At 45.8% G+C, this 17,586-nt stretch overlaps 1 protein-coding gene and 1 pseudogene across 2 annotated transcripts; both read left to right on the top strand.

Annotated features, from left to right (window-relative positions):
• The first annotated feature begins 2,717 nt into the window (after positions 1 to 2,717).
• LOC147340603 (small ribosomal subunit protein eS4, X isoform-like) lies at positions 2,718 to 3,605 on the top strand (annotated as a pseudogene). The gene has a single exon (XR_015159509.1). The product of XR_015159509.1 is annotated as a small ribosomal subunit protein eS4, X isoform-like (transcript).
• Positions 3,606 to 4,927: 1,322 nt separating this feature from the next.
• LOC147340604 (uncharacterized protein CXorf49 homolog) lies at positions 4,928 to 9,068 on the top strand. Its single transcript, XM_086388880.1, has 6 exons — positions 4,928 to 6,413; positions 7,050 to 7,206; positions 7,749 to 7,825; positions 8,098 to 8,143; positions 8,688 to 8,729; positions 8,832 to 9,068. The coding sequence occupies exons 1-5, from the start codon at positions 5,130 to 5,132 to the stop codon at positions 8,726 to 8,728; spliced, it is 1,605 nt and encodes a 534-aa protein (XP_086245006.1). The 5' UTR covers positions 4,928 to 5,129; the 3' UTR covers position 8,729; positions 8,832 to 9,068.
• The last annotated feature ends 8,518 nt before the right edge of the window (positions 9,069 to 17,586 follow it).

Consider the following 17,586-nt stretch of genomic DNA (forward strand, 5'->3'; position numbering starts at 1 on the left):
CCAGGATTCTTGCCTGGAGAATTCCCATGGAGAGAGGAGCCTGGTGTGCCACAGTTCATGGGGTCACCAAGAGTCGGACACAACTGAGTGACCAAGCACAACACATACAGAGGTGTAAGAGTGGGGCCCTAATCCCAAAGGATCTGACATCCTTATAAGAGGAGGAGTTACCAGACCTCTCGCGCGCGGTCTCTCTCTGTCTCCATACACACACACAGGAAATGTCATGTGAGGAAACAGAGGGAAGGTGGCCAACTGCAATACAAGAGGAGTGCCTACACCAGGAGTTGAACTTGCTGGCACCTTGATCTTGGACTTCTAGTTTCCCGAACTATGAGAAACTAAATGTCTTTTGTTTAAGCCATCCAGCCTGTGGTATTTGGTTTTGGCAACTCGAACAGACTAACACAGGGCCCATAACCGAAAAAAAAAAAAAAAAAAAAGCTTCAGAGCCATTGCACCCACTGGTTGCCAGAAACCCATCCTGGACATTCATGTTTCAATACAACGTTTTTAGGCACTTGCAGATTTCTTGAGTTCTTGCTTAGAACAGTGCAGTATATCTTTTATTGCAACATGCTTCCTTTTCGAATAGTTGTATAACACAGATTTATATCTATATAAACCCAAAGACCAGAGTTTAAATCCTGATTCCACCACCTACTAGATGTTTGACTTTGGACAAGTTATCACATGTTTGTGCCTTGTATATAAAATAAGGATAAGATTAGTGTCTACCTCACATGGCTGTTGTGAGAATTAAATGACATAATGCATGTAGAGGGCCTAGCACGTAGTAAAGTTTCAACAGATATTAGTAGCTTTTGTGATGAAAATGTAAGTAGCAGTCAGAGTTTTTTGCCCTTATAAACAACACTGTTGTGAGCAAACTTCTTTATACACAAAGAATTTTTTTTAAATACTTACCTAGATTAACTAAGAGAAAAAGACTAAAATAACTAAAATCATAAATAAAAGAGGGGATATTACAATCAATGTGACAATAACAAACAGGATTACACAAGAATATTATGGACAATTGTGGCAAGAAATTGGACAACCTAGAAGAAATGAATAAATTCCTAGAAACACACAGTCTACCAGAACTGAATCAAGGAGACACAGAAAACCCGAGAGACCAATAATGAGATTGAATTGGTAATGACAAACCTCTCCCCCCACACACACAAAATCAGGAACTGATAGCTTCACTGGAGAATTCCACCAAACATTTAAAGAATTAATACCAATCTTTCTCAAATGCTTCCAAAAAATTGAAGAAGAGGGAACACTTCCAAACTCATTTTATGAGGCCAGCATTATCCTGATATCAAAGGCACCAAAAGAAAAGAACACTACAGGCCACTTTCCCGGACAAATGCAGATGCAAAAATCCTCAACAAAATACTAGCAAAACAATTCAATGGCACATTAGAAGGACTATGTGCCATGGTCAAAAGGGATTTATCCCTTGGTTGCATATAAAAGTCAATCAATGTAATAAAACACATTAACAGAATGAAGGACAAAAATCACATGAACATCACTATAGATGCATAAAAAATTCATCACTCCATGAGAAAAAACAGTCAAAGAACTAGGAGTAGAAAGAAATTACCTCAACATAATAAAGGCCACAACTAACATCATACTCAGTGGTGAAAAACTGAAATCTCTTCTTCTATGATAAGGAACAAGGCAAGGAAGCCTGCTCTCACCATTATGTTAGTATTCAACAACTGGAAGTCATAGCCAGAGCTGTTAGGAAAGCAAAAGAAATAAAAGGCATCCAAATCAGAAGGAAGTAAAATTAGCTCTACTGAAGAGAGCGTGATTTTGTACATGCAAAACTCAAAAGATTACATGCGCCCACACACACACATGCACACAACTGGTAGAACTAATAAACAAATTCAACAAAGTTGTAGGACACAAAATCCAAAAGCAAAATTCAGTTGTATTACTATACACTAACAAAGAACAATTTGAAAAGGAAATTAAGAAAACAATTCCATTGACATTAGCAGCAAAAAAGGATAAAATACTGAGGAATAAACTCAAGCAAGGAGTCAAAAAACTTGTACACTGCAAACTACAAAACATTGCTGAAAGAAACTGAAAAAGACAAATAAATGGAAAGGCATCTGTCTGCACAGACTGGAATACTAAATATTGTCAAGCAGCCCATACTATCTGAGGTGCTTAATTTTACGTGTCAGCTTGACTGGTCCACAGAGTGCCTAGATATTTAGTCAAACATTATTCTGGGTGTTTCTGTAGGGTGCTTTTTCATGAGATTAACATTTAAATCAGTCAACTGGGTAAAACAGATTTCCCCCCGACAACGTGGGTGGGCTTTACCTAATCAGCTGATAGGCTGAATAAAACAAAAAGGCAACCTTTCCTCATGTAAGAGAATTCCTCCTGCGTGAAAGCCTTTGGACCTGGAACATCAGCTTCTTTTCCTGCCTTTAGACCCAAACTGAAATATCAGCTCTACTGGTTTGGTTCTTAGGCCTTCTAACCTGGACTAGAGCTAAACCACTGGCTCTTCTGGGTCTCCAGCTACCCAACTCACCCTCTAGATCTTGGGACTCACCAGCTTCTATAATTGAATGAGTCAATTCTTTTACACACACACACACACACTCCACTGGATCTGTTCTTCTAACACATTACCCAGAGTGATCTACAGATCCAAAGCAAACCCTCCTCTTTTCATGCCTAGCGCAGCCATGGCTCGGGGTCCCAAGAAGCACCTAAAACGCGTAGCAGCTCCAAAACATTGGATGCTGGATAAACTGACTGGTGTGTTTGCCCCTCGTCCATCTACTGGCCCCCACAAGCTAAGGGAGTGTCTCCCCCTAATCATTTTCCTAAGGAATAGACTTAAGTATGCTCTAACTGGAGATGAAGTAAAGAAGATTTGCATGCAGCGTTTATTAAGATCGATGGCAAAGTCCGCACAGATATAACCTACCCTGCTGGTTTTATGGATGTCATCAGCATTGATAAGACTGGAGAGAATTTTCGTTTGATCTATGACACCAAGAGTCGCTTTGCTGTTCATCGTATTACACCTCAGGAGGCCAAGTATAAATTGTGCAAAGTAAGAAAGATATTTGTGGGGACAAAAGGAATCCCTCATCTGGTAACCCATGATGCTCGTGCCATCCGTTACCCTGATCCCCTGATCAAGGTGAATGATACCATTCAGATTGACTTGGAGACTGGCAAGATTATTGATTTCATCAAATTTGACACTGGTAACCTGTGCAAGGTGACTGGAGGTGCTAACCTGGGAAGAATTGGTGTGATTACAAACCGGGAGAGGCATCCAGGTTCTTTTGATGTAGTTCATGTGAAAGATGCGAACGGCAACAGCTTTGCCACACGGCTCTCAAACATTTTCGTTACTGGCAAAGGCAACAAACCATGGATCTCTCTTCCTCGTGGAAAGGGTATTCGCCTTACCATTGCTGAGGAGAGAGATAAGAGATTGGCAGCCAAACAGAGCAGTGGATAAAATGATCTCTATGTGATGAGATTGGAAAAGTCTTTTTAATTAAAGATAATACCAAGTGAAAAAAAAAAACAACAACAAAGCAAACCCTATCAAAATCCCAATAGCATGCTTTACAGAAATAGAAAAACTTGTCCTAAAATTTAAGTAGAATCTAAAGAGATCCTTAATAGGCAAAGCAATTTGGACAAAGAAAAAGTAGAGAACTCAGACTTCTTGATCTCAAAACATTACAAAGCTACAGTAATCAAAACTGTGTGTTACTGCCATATTAACAAATAGACCAGTGGAGTAAAACAGACATCTGAGAAATAAACCCTCAATTTTAGAAGATGTGCCAGGCAGTGGACTTCCTGATAGAGGGGGAAAAAATAGCTTTTTTAGATCTTTGGATCAAAGCAAGGACTCTGGAGTCAAACTGCTTGGCTTCAATTCTACCACTGATTCCCATGGGCCAAATGACCATGGGCCAGTGGCCGAACCTCTCAGTACCTGTTTCCTCACCTGTAAGAGGCTGGTAATCATTAGTACTATGGTCCTAGGAGTGTCACAAGGAAGCATTACTATTTACGTACAGCACTTAGAAGAGTGCCGGGCACGGGGTCTCTGCTGTGTAAGTTGCTTTTCATAGATTGTGCCAAATTACCTCCCAAATGGATTTCTTGCACCACCACCACAGAGGTTTGCTCCTAAACTCTCCCACTCTCAGAATGGTTAAGCACTTGGAAGCTTGTCATCCTAGTGTGTGAAGCCCGATTCGTGGTTTTAGTTTACATCTCCAGGATCAGCAGGGGTGAGCATCTTTGCGGGTGTAACTGGACACTGACTGAGACTCTCTCTTCTTTGAATTGCCTCAGAGTGGGGAAAGAGCTGAGGGAGTGAGGTCAACCCCAGTCTGTCCCCCAAATCTGCGTGCCAAGAACGTTTGATGGAGCAGTTGAGGCAGAGATGTTACAGAACAAAACTATGATCCCTTTGTCCTCTGGCCACTTAGGGAGAAGTACGCCGACCACTCATCACTGAGTGCAGGATTCCTCTGCCCATTCTCCCATTGGGTCATAAGACTTGTGGTGGAAGGAAGGCTGGCAAATGCTTTCAGCACGTGCTAGGCGCCCAGCACCCTCAGTACCCACCCCAACCCCCCGCCCTCAGCCTCCGGCTCCACCCACTTCGTACACGGTCAGAACTCAGGGCTGTGACTCTAACCGAAAAGGGGAGGTGGGACAGGAGGAGGTGGGACGAGAGGCTTGACAGAGATACACTCGCAGCATGACCTTCATCAGCCAACTCGCCACCTGCCGGCATGGCTTTTGGGCTTAGCAACAAACCAGAGGAGGCCCTCGACCCCATTGGTTACACCTCGAGGGGGCGGGCAAACAAGGCGCATGCTGGTTGGCGGGAACCGGACCAATGAGGAGGCGGCAGCGCTGGCACGCTGAAAGCCTCGCGTCGTTTGCGGCGATCTCTTGCGTGCGGTGCCTGTGGTGCTTGACGGCACGTCCAGACGCCACTCGCCTCAGGTGCCCCAACCGCCATCACCGCCGCCACCGCGACCCGGTTGATAAACCGTCGCCGCCCCAGGTCCGGCGGCCACCCAGATCGCGACATGAGCTCCTCAGATGATGAGGTGCTTGTTTGGGGACCGGGTTTCGGCTCAGAGTGCGGGGAGCAGACCAGCGGCCTTGAGGCCGGCTCCACAGCCCCGCGGGGACCCGGCCCCGACCCCGGCCCCGAGCCCGGGGCACCGCAAAGTGGCGAGGGTGAGGGCGGGGATGGCTTCCCAGACCCTGAGGGCTTCGAGTCAGAGCGGGAGGTGCTGGAAGCGGGAGGGCCGGTGCTGTTGGGCTGCGAAGGTCGACCTGGCTCCCCGGCCGACGACACAGGGTACGCCGTGCAGCTGTCTGACGAGTCAGTGGCGGCCATCCTGCGGCAGCTGGCCGACCTGGACTTGCTGGGCATCCGCAGACACATGTCCCCGGAGAGCCACGGGGTCGGCGACGTGTCTCCCTTGCGGGACGTCGAGGCGCGTCCCGGCAGTCGAGGCGCGGCCGCCCAGAGGTGTGGGGAAGCGGCACGGGCTGAGGCCGGCCCTCGCTGGGTCGGCAGGCCCAGGGCGGGCCGGGCCTGGGGGAACCCTAAGAGAAGCACTAACGTGGCTGTGGATCGCCAGTGGCCCCCCTCAGTAAGCCCAGCCAGGCTGTTCTCCGACTCCGAGTCCTCTGATGAGTGCAGTGAGATACAGCCTATGAGGGTGAGCATTTATCCCAAAGACGGAGGCCAGGCCAAGCTGAACAGCCCCAAGGATCCCCGGGACACACCCAGACACTCGAATGTCCAAGGCAGGGAGACTCTCCCTAACGTACCAGGCACTTGCCTGTCCTCGGCTCCGCGAGGATTGATTTCGGTTGTGGAAAGGCAGGGCAAGCAGGGCGATGCAGAGCAGCAGGATATCTCACCCCCTAAGAAAATACAGAGCGTGCTCTGGGGGAAGGGGGGCAGCCTGCCCAGCTTCCCGGGAGTAGCAGCAGCAGCAGCTACTGCAGCTGCCGCTACAGGCAGGCTGCCGCGGCCCAGTCCTAGGAGGAAGAGGGTCCAGGAGAAGAAATCCCTTGGGGGCGTCTCCAAACCTGCCCCGGGGAGAACCTTCCCTTCCTGGGGACGGGGAATCTCGGCCACTCCCCTGGATCCGGCCACCTTCCCCCCAATCTCCGGCATCCCGCTGCTTGGGAGGTCCCAGAAGTATGCCTTGGTCCCTTGGGGAGCCAAAGAGTCCAAGCACACCGGCGCTGGGAAGAAATCTGTGGCTAGGCGGGCCCGGGAGTTGGTGGCAGCAACGGCGGTGTCAGGGGAAGACAACGACCCAAATAGAGACCCAGTCCCAAAGGGCCAAGTGAGTATGCCAGGCCCCTCCTCTCTCCCCACTCTTCCCCTCCCACCCTCCCCAGGACACATGTCTTCACCCCGTGCTCCCCTCTCTCCATTCCTCAGGGGTCGTCACTGGGTCATTAGGATGCCAGTTTGGGGTCCTTTTACTAGGGACAAACGTTAAGGTAGCACTTTGGGTGTGCTGGGCTTGGTTCTCCACCCTTGGCCTGTTTCCAGCCTCCTCCACGAGGCTGGGGCTGGCGTGGAAGGGAATTGATTTGAGGGGACCCCTTAAAAGCTTCACAGAGCTTCGGTGTTTAGACGCATCACTTTCCTGAATCCTACTTCCTGGCTGTTCCCCAAACCTTCCTTGCAGGGGCCCCGGGCTTTCTCAGTGCCACACTGTTGTCCCCTGCTCAGCTCTGCCTGCTGGCCTGGGGCTGGCTGACAGAGAATGTGCTAAAGAGATCAGCCTTTCAATTCTCTTTCCAATTCCCTGCCTCAGCTCAGTCTTGAATCATACGAGCTCTCTCACACACAGACATAGACACATAAATGCACTGGTACACACACGTGCGCGCATGCGTGCGTGCGCGTGCACACACACACACACATACACACACGTCCTTACTCCAGATCAGTGAGAAATCTTTGTTTTTAGCTGACCACTGACAGGCCGTGGCCATCTTGTCCACGGGTGCATCATGGAGAACCCAGCACCGCCAACCTCAGCATCAGAGGTGGGCAGGATTCAGGCAACTCAAAGCCCGTGGCCATGAACAAGGGAGAAGTCATGCCCAGAGGGCCTGGCCCCTCAGGTGAGTGTCCTGGGTTTTGATTTGGGGGGTGGAGACCAGGGGTGAGGGCAGAAACCTCCGTCTCTGACTCACTCTCTCTTTTCTGGGGGCTCAGCGTTGCTCTCAGGCCACTTCTCCCATGGGAAACAGGGTGTCAACAGGGCTGACCCTGGCCCCATCACCTTCTGTGTGGGATTTGTTTGGCAGGGGTGATTGGTGGCAGTGCCCCAACAGCTACTCTGGGCGTAGACCTGCAGGCTAATAGCCTTTTCTGTGAAGTGCTGTTCGCCCACATTGCTCTCCCAGGTGCTGGCTGTGGCTGCCGCTCTGGGAAGCTCGAACCCAGAACCACAGTCTTTGGAGACCATCGTGGTGAAATGGCTGCCCCTGCGGAATAGGAGGGGCAGGCCCAGAGAGAAGGTTTGGGCTGCCTGCCAGGCAGAGCAGGGGAGGCTTGATGCTAGCAGAGGGTGGTACTGCCTCACCTCACGTTAGACCCTGCTTGGCCCTTTCCACCTCACTGGGAGCCTGGGAAGCTGGATTGTGTGTCTTTTCCCTGTCAGGTGACCAGAAACCAGCTGACCATCACCCAAGACTGAAAAGGCAGCAGCAGCCACCCAGAAGGCAGGGCTGTCCTCGGGTAATGCTTCTTCTGACTCCTGGAAATGCACACCCAAACCCCATGGTGGGATCTGGGTCCAAGTTCAACTGATATGTGTGGGCCCCCTCCCCCCCGTCCCCATCCCACACCCCAGGGAGGGAGCCCACCTCCTTTCCACTGAGGAAAGTCTTTCCCTTGCCAGTCTGGACACCTGGCTTTGGGATGAAGGGCCCAGGGGAGAGGAGAGGAGGAGGAGAGGGGAGGCGGGTGTATACTAACCATTTCTCTTCCTCCTGTGTCTGCTGGCCTAGTGTCTGGTGCTACAGAAAGAAATAGACGACCTTAAGGAGCAACTTGGTATGAGGAACCAGGGACAGAGAGCAGCGGGTTCTCAGTGCAGAAGCGGGGTGGGCCCTTGGGGTGGGGTGGGCTGCAAGTGCAGGGGACCTCGCAGGGATCAGCATTCCTGTGGGGAGGAGAACCTAGCAAGCCTGCCCCTGGGGCGTGTGGACAAGTAACAACGTACTGTGTGGACTGTGTGCACACTCTGCCAGCCATTCGAGTCCTAGAGAGTTCCTTCTGATAGGACTTGTAGAGATGCCTTGTTGATCTGGTGTGGCCTCTAAGGTTCTTGTTGGATATTTTGCGAGACAATTTTTGAATGGTTTGGGCGTGGCCCCAAGCTTGAGAGCTGCTGGCACATTTTGTTTCCTTTTAGGAAATGGCTCCACATTTAATTCCGGTAGTGGGGCCCGATCAGGCCCAGAGCTCTTTCTTTGCATCAGGGCTGGGGGTACGTGGGTTTCAGGTTGCAGGGCTAGGTGGTTCCTCACGGGGACAGGGGGACAGGCTTCTGTGTCCGTCTGTCTGGAGCACCTGTTTATGCCTCTCCCTGTTGCAGCCTCCATGCAGTACCTGGCTGAGAAGTTCCGGATCCTTTGAAGTGAGTGTTACACATTCCATACCCCTTCCCACAACGTCGGCTGTTGAGCAGGGCTGTGGGCTGGCCCTGGCTTGAGGCTCTTCCCTGACTGCTGTTTCACAGGTTGAGCCCAGTATCTTCCTGCAAGAGGAGCAGCTGTTACCTCCGGGACCGGCGAGCTGTGGCCAAGCTTGTTGCCTCTTGTTCTGCCTCCACCAGGGCATCCTCTGCCCCTTGTTTTGCCCCCTCTCTGCCCCAGTCTCACAGCAGTTGTTTTTTTAAAAAATTAATTAATTTATTTTACTTTACAATATTGTATTGGTTTTGCCACAGCAGTTTTTGATTAAAGGACTTCTCATATTCTGTGTTCTGCCCTCTCTCTGCGGGGTAGGGGTTAAGGGAGTGGGACGAGGCCTGGTGGGAAGCTGTTCCACCTCAGAGCATTTTCCAGAACAGTACCTCTGGAATCTGTGGTGGGGACTCTGGGTCAGCCTCTGCTACCATCCAGGCCGTCAGGCCAGCGGAGCGCCCCCAGTCTGTGTTCTGTGTGGGCTCTGTCTGGCCACATTGGCACGTCCTCCCTTTTCCCTGAAGGCCCTCTTCTAGTTCTCTAAACACCCTCCTCTGGGGTTTAGCAGTTTCCATTCATTGCTGCCATTCTGCCTCCCTGTCAGAAGGAACTCGTGACCCCCTTACAGAGCTCCAGTCTTTCACCCTTCCCTCACTGCACTCACTGTCCTGCTTACCCTGACCACTCTGCTTTCCTGTCAGAGCACCCTCGATCTCTCCCCTGGCTTGCCATCGATGACCTTGCCTGCATGTTTACTTAAGTAGGTGGTAACAGGCACAGGTGTGCTCATCTTCCCCATTCCCGGGCCCTACCCTCTCAGTGGAGTCTCTACCCCACCCCCCGGTGCCACCTTGCAAGCAGGAACCTGCATACTCTCCCCCTCTCCTCTTTAGCACTCATCCCCGAGACTCAGGCACCAAAACTTTTGCTTCCCCTTCCTCGGGGTCAGTAAAGGGCAGGAGGATGAATCTTGGACCCAGTGAACTGGGGAGCAGGGGCGAAGGTACAGGGAGCACAGGAGAAAAGCTGAGGTTAGTTGCCGAGCTGGAAGTCAGGAGAGGCGTCTGGTGCCAATCTGGGGCAGAGTGCACCCTGACAGCTAGAGATGGATGGTCCAGTCCTTGGAGCTTTCATGGCCTCCCTGCCCTAGCCAGCTGACCAGCCTACACTCCTGCAGCCTGGATGTCTCTCTGCCCTTGAGTGGAAACAGGCCCGTCAGGCTCTATGACAAGTATGGTTGGTAAGTCTGTGTTCTTACAGGGTCTCCATCAAATACTGTTCCACCAGCCCCATGACATAGATTTTCCTGCAAATGATGTTTCCCAGAGTGTCCCAGCTCAGTCGCCCAGACTACTTGTTAGGGCACACAAGACTAAGTCTGAAATCCATGTTCAGTTCCCCCCCACCCCCCGCCCTGAAGTTTGGGGAGGACTTCCTTCTCTCAGCCAAGACCCCAGGGCTGTGCCAGCCTGCGACTCAGAGGGACACATTTGTATTTGAGTGAAGTGAGGGTAGGTTCTGCCTGACTCCCTTCCTGAAAGACCATGGTTTTATTTCACAAAAGAGGGTATGATGCACATTCCAAGTTGGTGCCTGGGCATCTCTGTGTGTGAATAAAAGTCGTCAGGGATAATGCCCCTTGAGGCAGAAAGATGTGAATCAGGGAGTAATGGAAGTAGAGACTGGTCCAGATTCTGTAAGGCATTGATTGAGCCAAAGCAAGGGTTGGATCTCCTTTATTCAAGGGGTGTTGTCACGTTCCCAAAACTTAGAAGGGGAGGATGCAGTTCACCAAACCTCAGGACAGGACATCTCAAAATGTTGGAGTCGCTGGAGGAGGCACTGGATCCTACCTTGTGATTCTGTGATGTCTGCCAACTGCTGAGGGTGTGGATGAGTGAAAATGGGAAGGTGGCTCTGGGGACATGGCTGCCCATCTTAGAAACAGGAGACCCCCCCCCCTCGGCGAAACCTGGGTTACTTGTGGGGAGTTAGGGGTGACTGGACCTGAGCAATGGGGAGCACTTGGGTCCGCCCTTCCCCCATATTCTCACATTGACTTCCTTCCGGGGCTCATAGCATGACGTCAGGTGGACAGAGCACGAGGGTTGGGACAGTCACAGACCTCAGGGTCAGAAAAGAACATGCGTGGGACTTACTCCTTCCACTCAATTAATATTACAAAAACATACAACACAGTGGTAGAGGGACGCATACATTCAGATCCAGAATAATCTAACAGTGTAATATGGGGGTGTACCTACTTAACTCTAGCATCAAGATTAAAAGATAAAAATTTGCTGTAGCATCAACAATTTGTTAATGGGTATGCAATTTAAAATACATAAATGGTAATATAAAAAAACTTAACGTGTGTGATATTTTATGCAAGCTCCATGGTAACCACAAAGCAAAAGCATACATTAGATTCACAAAGATGAAGAGAAGGGAACCAAAACTTACCATGAAAATCAATTTACAAAGGAAAGCAGCTAAAATGGAAGAAAGGAATTAGGGAACTAAAAATCAGTCAGAAATCAATATGATGGCATTATTAAATACTTACCTATCGATAATTACTCTAAATGTAGCTGGATTTAGTTCTCCAGCAAAAGGAATAGAGTGGATGGATGGATTAAAAACAAAACAAAACAAATGCTCAACTGCACTGCTGCCTACAAGAGACTCACTTCAGTTTTAAGGTCATACCTATGCTCAACATGAAGGGATGGTGAAAGGTATTCCATGAAAGTGGGAAACAAAAGAGAGCAGGAGTAGCCATACCGATATCAGACCAAATAGGCTTTAAGCCAAAAATGGTAATTTGAGGCAAAGAAAGTCATTATATAATGATAAAGGGTGTCAGTTCATCGAGATGATACAAGAATTGTGAGTCTTAATATATACCCACCCACCATTGGAACACCTGAGTATATTGAGCAAATACTAACAGATCTGAAGGGCTAAATAGGTAACAACACAACAATAGTAGGGGACTTCAGTATTCCACTTTCACAATGGATAGATTAACCATACGAGATCAGCAAAAGGAAAAAGGAAATGGGCTTGAACCATACTGTAGACCAGATGGACTTAACAGACTTATACAACATTCCATCTCACAGCAGCAGAACACATTCTTCTCAAGTTCAAATGGAACATCTTCCAGGATGGATCATATGATATCTCATGAAACATCTCTAAGCAAATTTAAGAAGGTTGAAACCACGTCAAGTATCTTTTGCGACTACAATGGCATGAAACTAGAAATCAATAACAGGAACAAAGCTGGAAAATTCAGATATCTGGATATTAAATAGCACACTCCTGAACAACTAATGGGTCAAAGAAGAAGTAAAATGGTATGTTTAAAAATATCTCGAAACAAATGAAAACGGAACCACAATGTACTACAAAAGCAGTTCTACGAAAGAAGTTTATAGTGATAAATGAATACATTAAGAAACAAGAAAGAGGGCTTCCCTGGTGGCTCAGTGGAAAAGAATGTGCTTGCCCGTGCAGGATACACAGGTTCACTCCCTGATCTGGGAGGATCCACAAGCCGCAGAGCAACTAAGCCTGTGCACTACAACTATGAGCCTGCGCGCTAGAGCCCGGGAGCTGCAGCTACTGAGTCTGCGCACCTAGAGCCTGTGCTCCAAACAAGAGAAGCCACTGCAATTAGGGGCCCGCACACCTCAACTAGAGAGTAGCCCCCACTTGCCGCAACTAGAGAAAAGCCTGCACATCAACGGAGACCCAGTTTGGCCAAAAATAAATGAATGAAATTAAAAAAAAAAAAAGGAACAGGAAAGATATCAAATAAAAAACCTTGTGGAATAAGAGAAAAAAGAAAAAAAATCTAAGTCCAAAGTTAGAGATAGAAGGAATTAACAAAGATCAGAGAAGAAAAAAAATTGAAATGGGGACCAGAGAATGAATAGAAAAGATCAATGAAAATAAGAGCTGGCTTTTTGAAATGATAAACAAAATTGACAAACTTGTTACTAGATTAACTAAAAAAAAAAGAGTTCAAACAAATAAAATCAGAAATGAAATAGGAGACATTACAATGACACCACAGAAATACAAAGGATTGTGAGAGACAAATATGAGCAAACATACACCATCAAATTGGAAATCTAGGAATGGATAAATTCCTAGAAACATGCAATTTACCAAGACTGAATCATGTAGAAATAGAAAATGTAAACAGACCAATTGTGAGTAAGGAGATTGAATCAGTGAAGACAAAAAAACTCTCAGGAAAGCCCAAGACCAGATGGTTCCAATTGTGAATTCTAACAATCATTTAAGGAAGAATTAATACCAGTCCTTCTCAAACACTTCCAAAAAACTAAAAAAGATGGAATACTTCCAAACTCATTTCACAAGGCCAGTGTTATTGGATATCAAGGTCAGAGAAAGACACTGTAAGAAAACTATAGACTAATGTCACTGATGTCACTAAAATTCTCAACAAAATAGCAGGCCAAACTCAACAGTACATGAAAAGAAGTATATACCATGACCAAGTGAGAACTATCCTTGAGAGGCAAGGGTGGTTCAACATGTTTAAATCAATAAATGTGATATACCACATTAAAAAAGAAAAAATAAAAATCATATGATCATTTCAATATATACAGAAAAAGTATTTGACAAAATACGTCATTTCAGGATAAAAACACTGAACAAATTGGGTATAGAAGGAACAACTTCAACATAATAAAGGCCTTATATGACAAGCCCATCATCAGCATCATACTAAACAGTGAAAAGTCATGTCACACATGACCAAAAAAAGTCTGGGAAATTGTTCTAGTTTAAAGGACATTAAAGAAAGCATCACTACAAACAAAGCTAGTGGAGGTGATGGAATTCCAGTTGAGCTATTTCAAATCCTGAAAGATAATGCTGTGAATGTGCTGCACTCAATATGCCAGCAAATTTGGAAAACTCAGCAGTGGCCACAGGACTGGAAAAAGGTCAGTTTTCATTCCAATCCCAAAGAAAGGCAATGCCAAAGAATGCTCAAACTACCACACAATTGCACTCATCTCACATGCTAGTAAAGTAATGCTGAAAATTCTCCAAGCCAGGCTTCAGCAATACGTGAACTGTGAACTTCCAGATGTTCAAGCTGGTTTTAGAAAAGGCAGAGGAACCAGAGACCAAATTGCCAACATCAGCTGGATCATCAAAAAAGCAAGAAAGTTCCATAAAAACATCTATTTCTGCTTTGTTGTCTATGCCAAAGCCTTTGACTGTGTGGATCACAATAAACTGTGGAAAATCCTGAAAGAGATGGGAATACTGGACCACCTGACCTGCCTCTTGAGAAATTTGTATGCAGGTCAGGAAGCAACAGTTAGAACTGGACATGGAACAACAGACTGGTTCCAAATAGGAAAAGGAGTACGTCAAGTCTGTGTATTGTCACCCTGCTTATTTAACTTCTATGCAGAGTACATCATGAGAAATGCTGGGCTGGAAGAAGCACAAGCTGGAATCAAGATTGCCAGGAGAAATATCAATAACCTCAGATATGCAGATGAGACCAGCCTTATGGCAGAAACTGAAGAGGAACTAAAAAGCCTCTTGATGAAGGTGAAAGAGGAGAGTGAAAAAGTTGGCTTAAAACTCAACATTCAGAAAACAAAGATCATGGCAACTGGTCCCATCACTTCATGGGAAATAGATGGGGAAACAGTGGAAACAGTGTCAGACTTTATTTTTTGGGGGGCTCCAAAATCACTGCAGATGGTGATTGCAGCCATGAAATTAAAAGACGCTTACTCCTTGGAGGAAAAGTTATGACCAACCTAGACAGCATATTGAAAAGCGGAGGCATTACTTTGCCAACAAAGGTCGGTCTAGTCAAGGCTATGGTTCTTCCAGTGGTCATGTATGGATGTGAGAGTTGGACTGTGAAGAAAGCTGAGCGCTGAAGAATTGATGGTTTTGAACTGTGGTGTTGGAGAAGACTCTTGAGAGTCCCTTGGACTGCAAGGAGATCCAACCAGTCCATTCTGAAGGAGATCAGCCCTGGGATTTCTTTGGAAGGAATGATGCTAAAGCTGAGACTCCAGTACTTTGGCCACCTCATGCGAAGAGTTGACTCATTGGAAAGGACTCTGATGCTGGGAGGGACTGGGGGCAGGAGGAGAAGGGAACGACAGAGGATGAGATGGCTGGATGGCATAACTGACTTGATGGATGTGAGTCTGAGTGAACTTCAGGTGTTGGTGATGGACAGGGAGGCCTGGTGTGCTGCGATTCATGGGGTCGCAAAGAGTCGGACATGACTGAGGGACTGAACTGAATGAAAGAGACACGAAAACTGAATGCAATGCATGTTCTTTGATTGGAAGCAGAATTTGAAAAATAGGTACAAAGAAGAATTTTGGGACACATGAATTTTGAATGAATGCCTACAGTAGATAATTATATTGCCTCAAAGTTAAATTTGCTAAGTTTGAAAACTGCTTAAGATATTGTAGCAATCATTATGTAAAAGAATGAAATTAGTACACCTCCTAAACACCATACACAAAAATAAACTCAAAATGGATTAAAGACCTGAATGTAAGGTCAGAAACTATAAAACTCTTAGAGGAAAACATAGGCAGAACACTTGATGACATAAATCAAAGCAAGATCCTCTATTACCCACCTCCTAGAGGAATGGAAATAAAAACAGAAGTAAACAAGTGGGACCTAATTAAACTTAAAGCTTTTGCACAGCAAAGGAAACTCTAAGCAAGGTGAAAAGACAACCTTCGGAATGGGAGAAAATAATAGCAGATGAAAAAACTGACAAAGGATTAATTTCCAAAATACACAAGCTGCTCATACAAGTCAATACAAGATAAACAAAGAACCCAATCAAAAAGTGGGGAAAAGACCTAAACAGACATTTCTCCAAAGAAAACATACAGATGGCTAGCAAACACATGAAAAGATGCTCAACATCACTCATTATAAGAGAAATGCAAATCAAAACTACAATGAGATATCACCTCACACTGGTCAGAATGGCCATCATCAAAAAGTCTACAAACAATAAATGCTGGAGAGGGTTTGGAGAAAAGGGAAGCCTCTTGCAGTGTTGGTGGGAATGTAAATTGACACAGCCACTATGGAAGATGGTATGGAGATTCCTTAAAAAACTGGGAATAAAACTACCATATGACCCAGCAATCCCACTCCTAGGCATATACCCCAAGGAAACCAAAATTTAAAAAGACACATGTACCCCAGTGTTCATTGCGGCACTGTTTACAATAGCTAGGACATGGAAGCAACCTAGGTGTCCATCAGCAGACGAATGGGTAAAGAAGCCATGGTACATATACACAATGGGATATTACTCAGCCATAAAAAGGAATGTATTTGAATCAGTTCTAATGAGGTGGATGAACCTAGAGCCTATTATACAGAGAGAAGTAAGTCAGAAAGAGAAAGATAAATATCATATACACTAATGCATATATATGGAATCTAGAAAGATGGTACCAATGAATTTATTTGCAGGGCAGCAGTAGAGAAACAGACATAGAGAACAGACTTATGGACATGGGGAGAGGGGAGGAGAGGGTGAGATGCATGGAGAGAGTAATATGGAAGCTTACATTACCATATGTAAAATAGATGGCCAATGGGAATTTGCTGTATGTTTCAGGGAACTCAAACAGGGGCTCTGTATCAACCTAGAGGGGTGGGATGGGGAGGGAGTGAGAGGGAGGTTCAAGAGGGAGGGGGCATATGTATACCTATGGCGGATTCATGTCAAGGTTTGACAGAAAAAAACAAAATTCTGTAAAGCAATTATCTTTCAATTTAAAAATGAATTAATTAAAAAAGAAAAAAAAGATGTTGTAGCAATCCGTTTTTTCCCCAAGAGAAAGATCATGATATTTAGGGACAATGTACTATAATATCTTCAAATACCTCAAATGATTCAACACAATAATTAAAAATACACAGATACAGGGAAAGGAAATATGTCAAAAGCTACAATGGGTAAGTTCAACTGAAGGATGAATGGATATTGCTTGAAATTTTCTTGTATAAATATCTGTAGGACAGACTTTTAAGTCAAGGAAGGAAAAATATTTTATGACATCTCTTATATGTGGAATGTAAAAAGTAACGATACAAATGAACTTACTTACAAAACAGAAAGAGACTCGCAGACATAAAATGAACTTATGGTTGCCAAGGGGAAGGGATAGTTAGGGAGTTTGTTGTGTACACACTGCTATATTTAAAATGGATAACCAACAAGGACATATTGTATAGCACATGGAACTCTGTTCAATGTTATGTGGCAGCCTGAATGGGAGGGGAGTTTGGGGGAGGATGGATACATGTATATGAATGGCTGAGTCCCTTCACTGTTCACCTGAAACCATCACAACATGTTCATCGGCTATATCCCAATACAAAATTTTTTTTCTTTCTTTTTTTTATTTATTCACTTTTTTTTACTTTACAATATTGTATTGGTTTTGCCATACATCAACAAAAGTTCAAAAGAAAAATAAATTTAAAAAATAAGGGAAAAACAGGATATTATAGACCATTTTAATATAATCAATTTGAAAACTTAGAAAAAGGTCACCCATTTTTACAAAAACATAACTTGCCAAAAATGACTCAGGAAGGAATAGCCAACCGGAATTGTTTCATAATAATTGTAAAGAAATATACTAGTAGTCAAAATGCTTTTCAAAAAAAAGTACTCTAGGCTTCACCACAGAATTTTGTTAAGCATTCTAAGCATATTTTCAGTTTGATACAAAA

Source organism: Bos grunniens, chromosome X (genome assembly GCF_055505025.1).
Source record: "Bos grunniens cultivar Pamir isolate PY7600 chromosome X, Bosgru_T2T1.0, whole genome shotgun sequence".
Taxonomy (NCBI): Eukaryota; Metazoa; Chordata; class Mammalia; order Artiodactyla; family Bovidae; genus Bos; species Bos grunniens.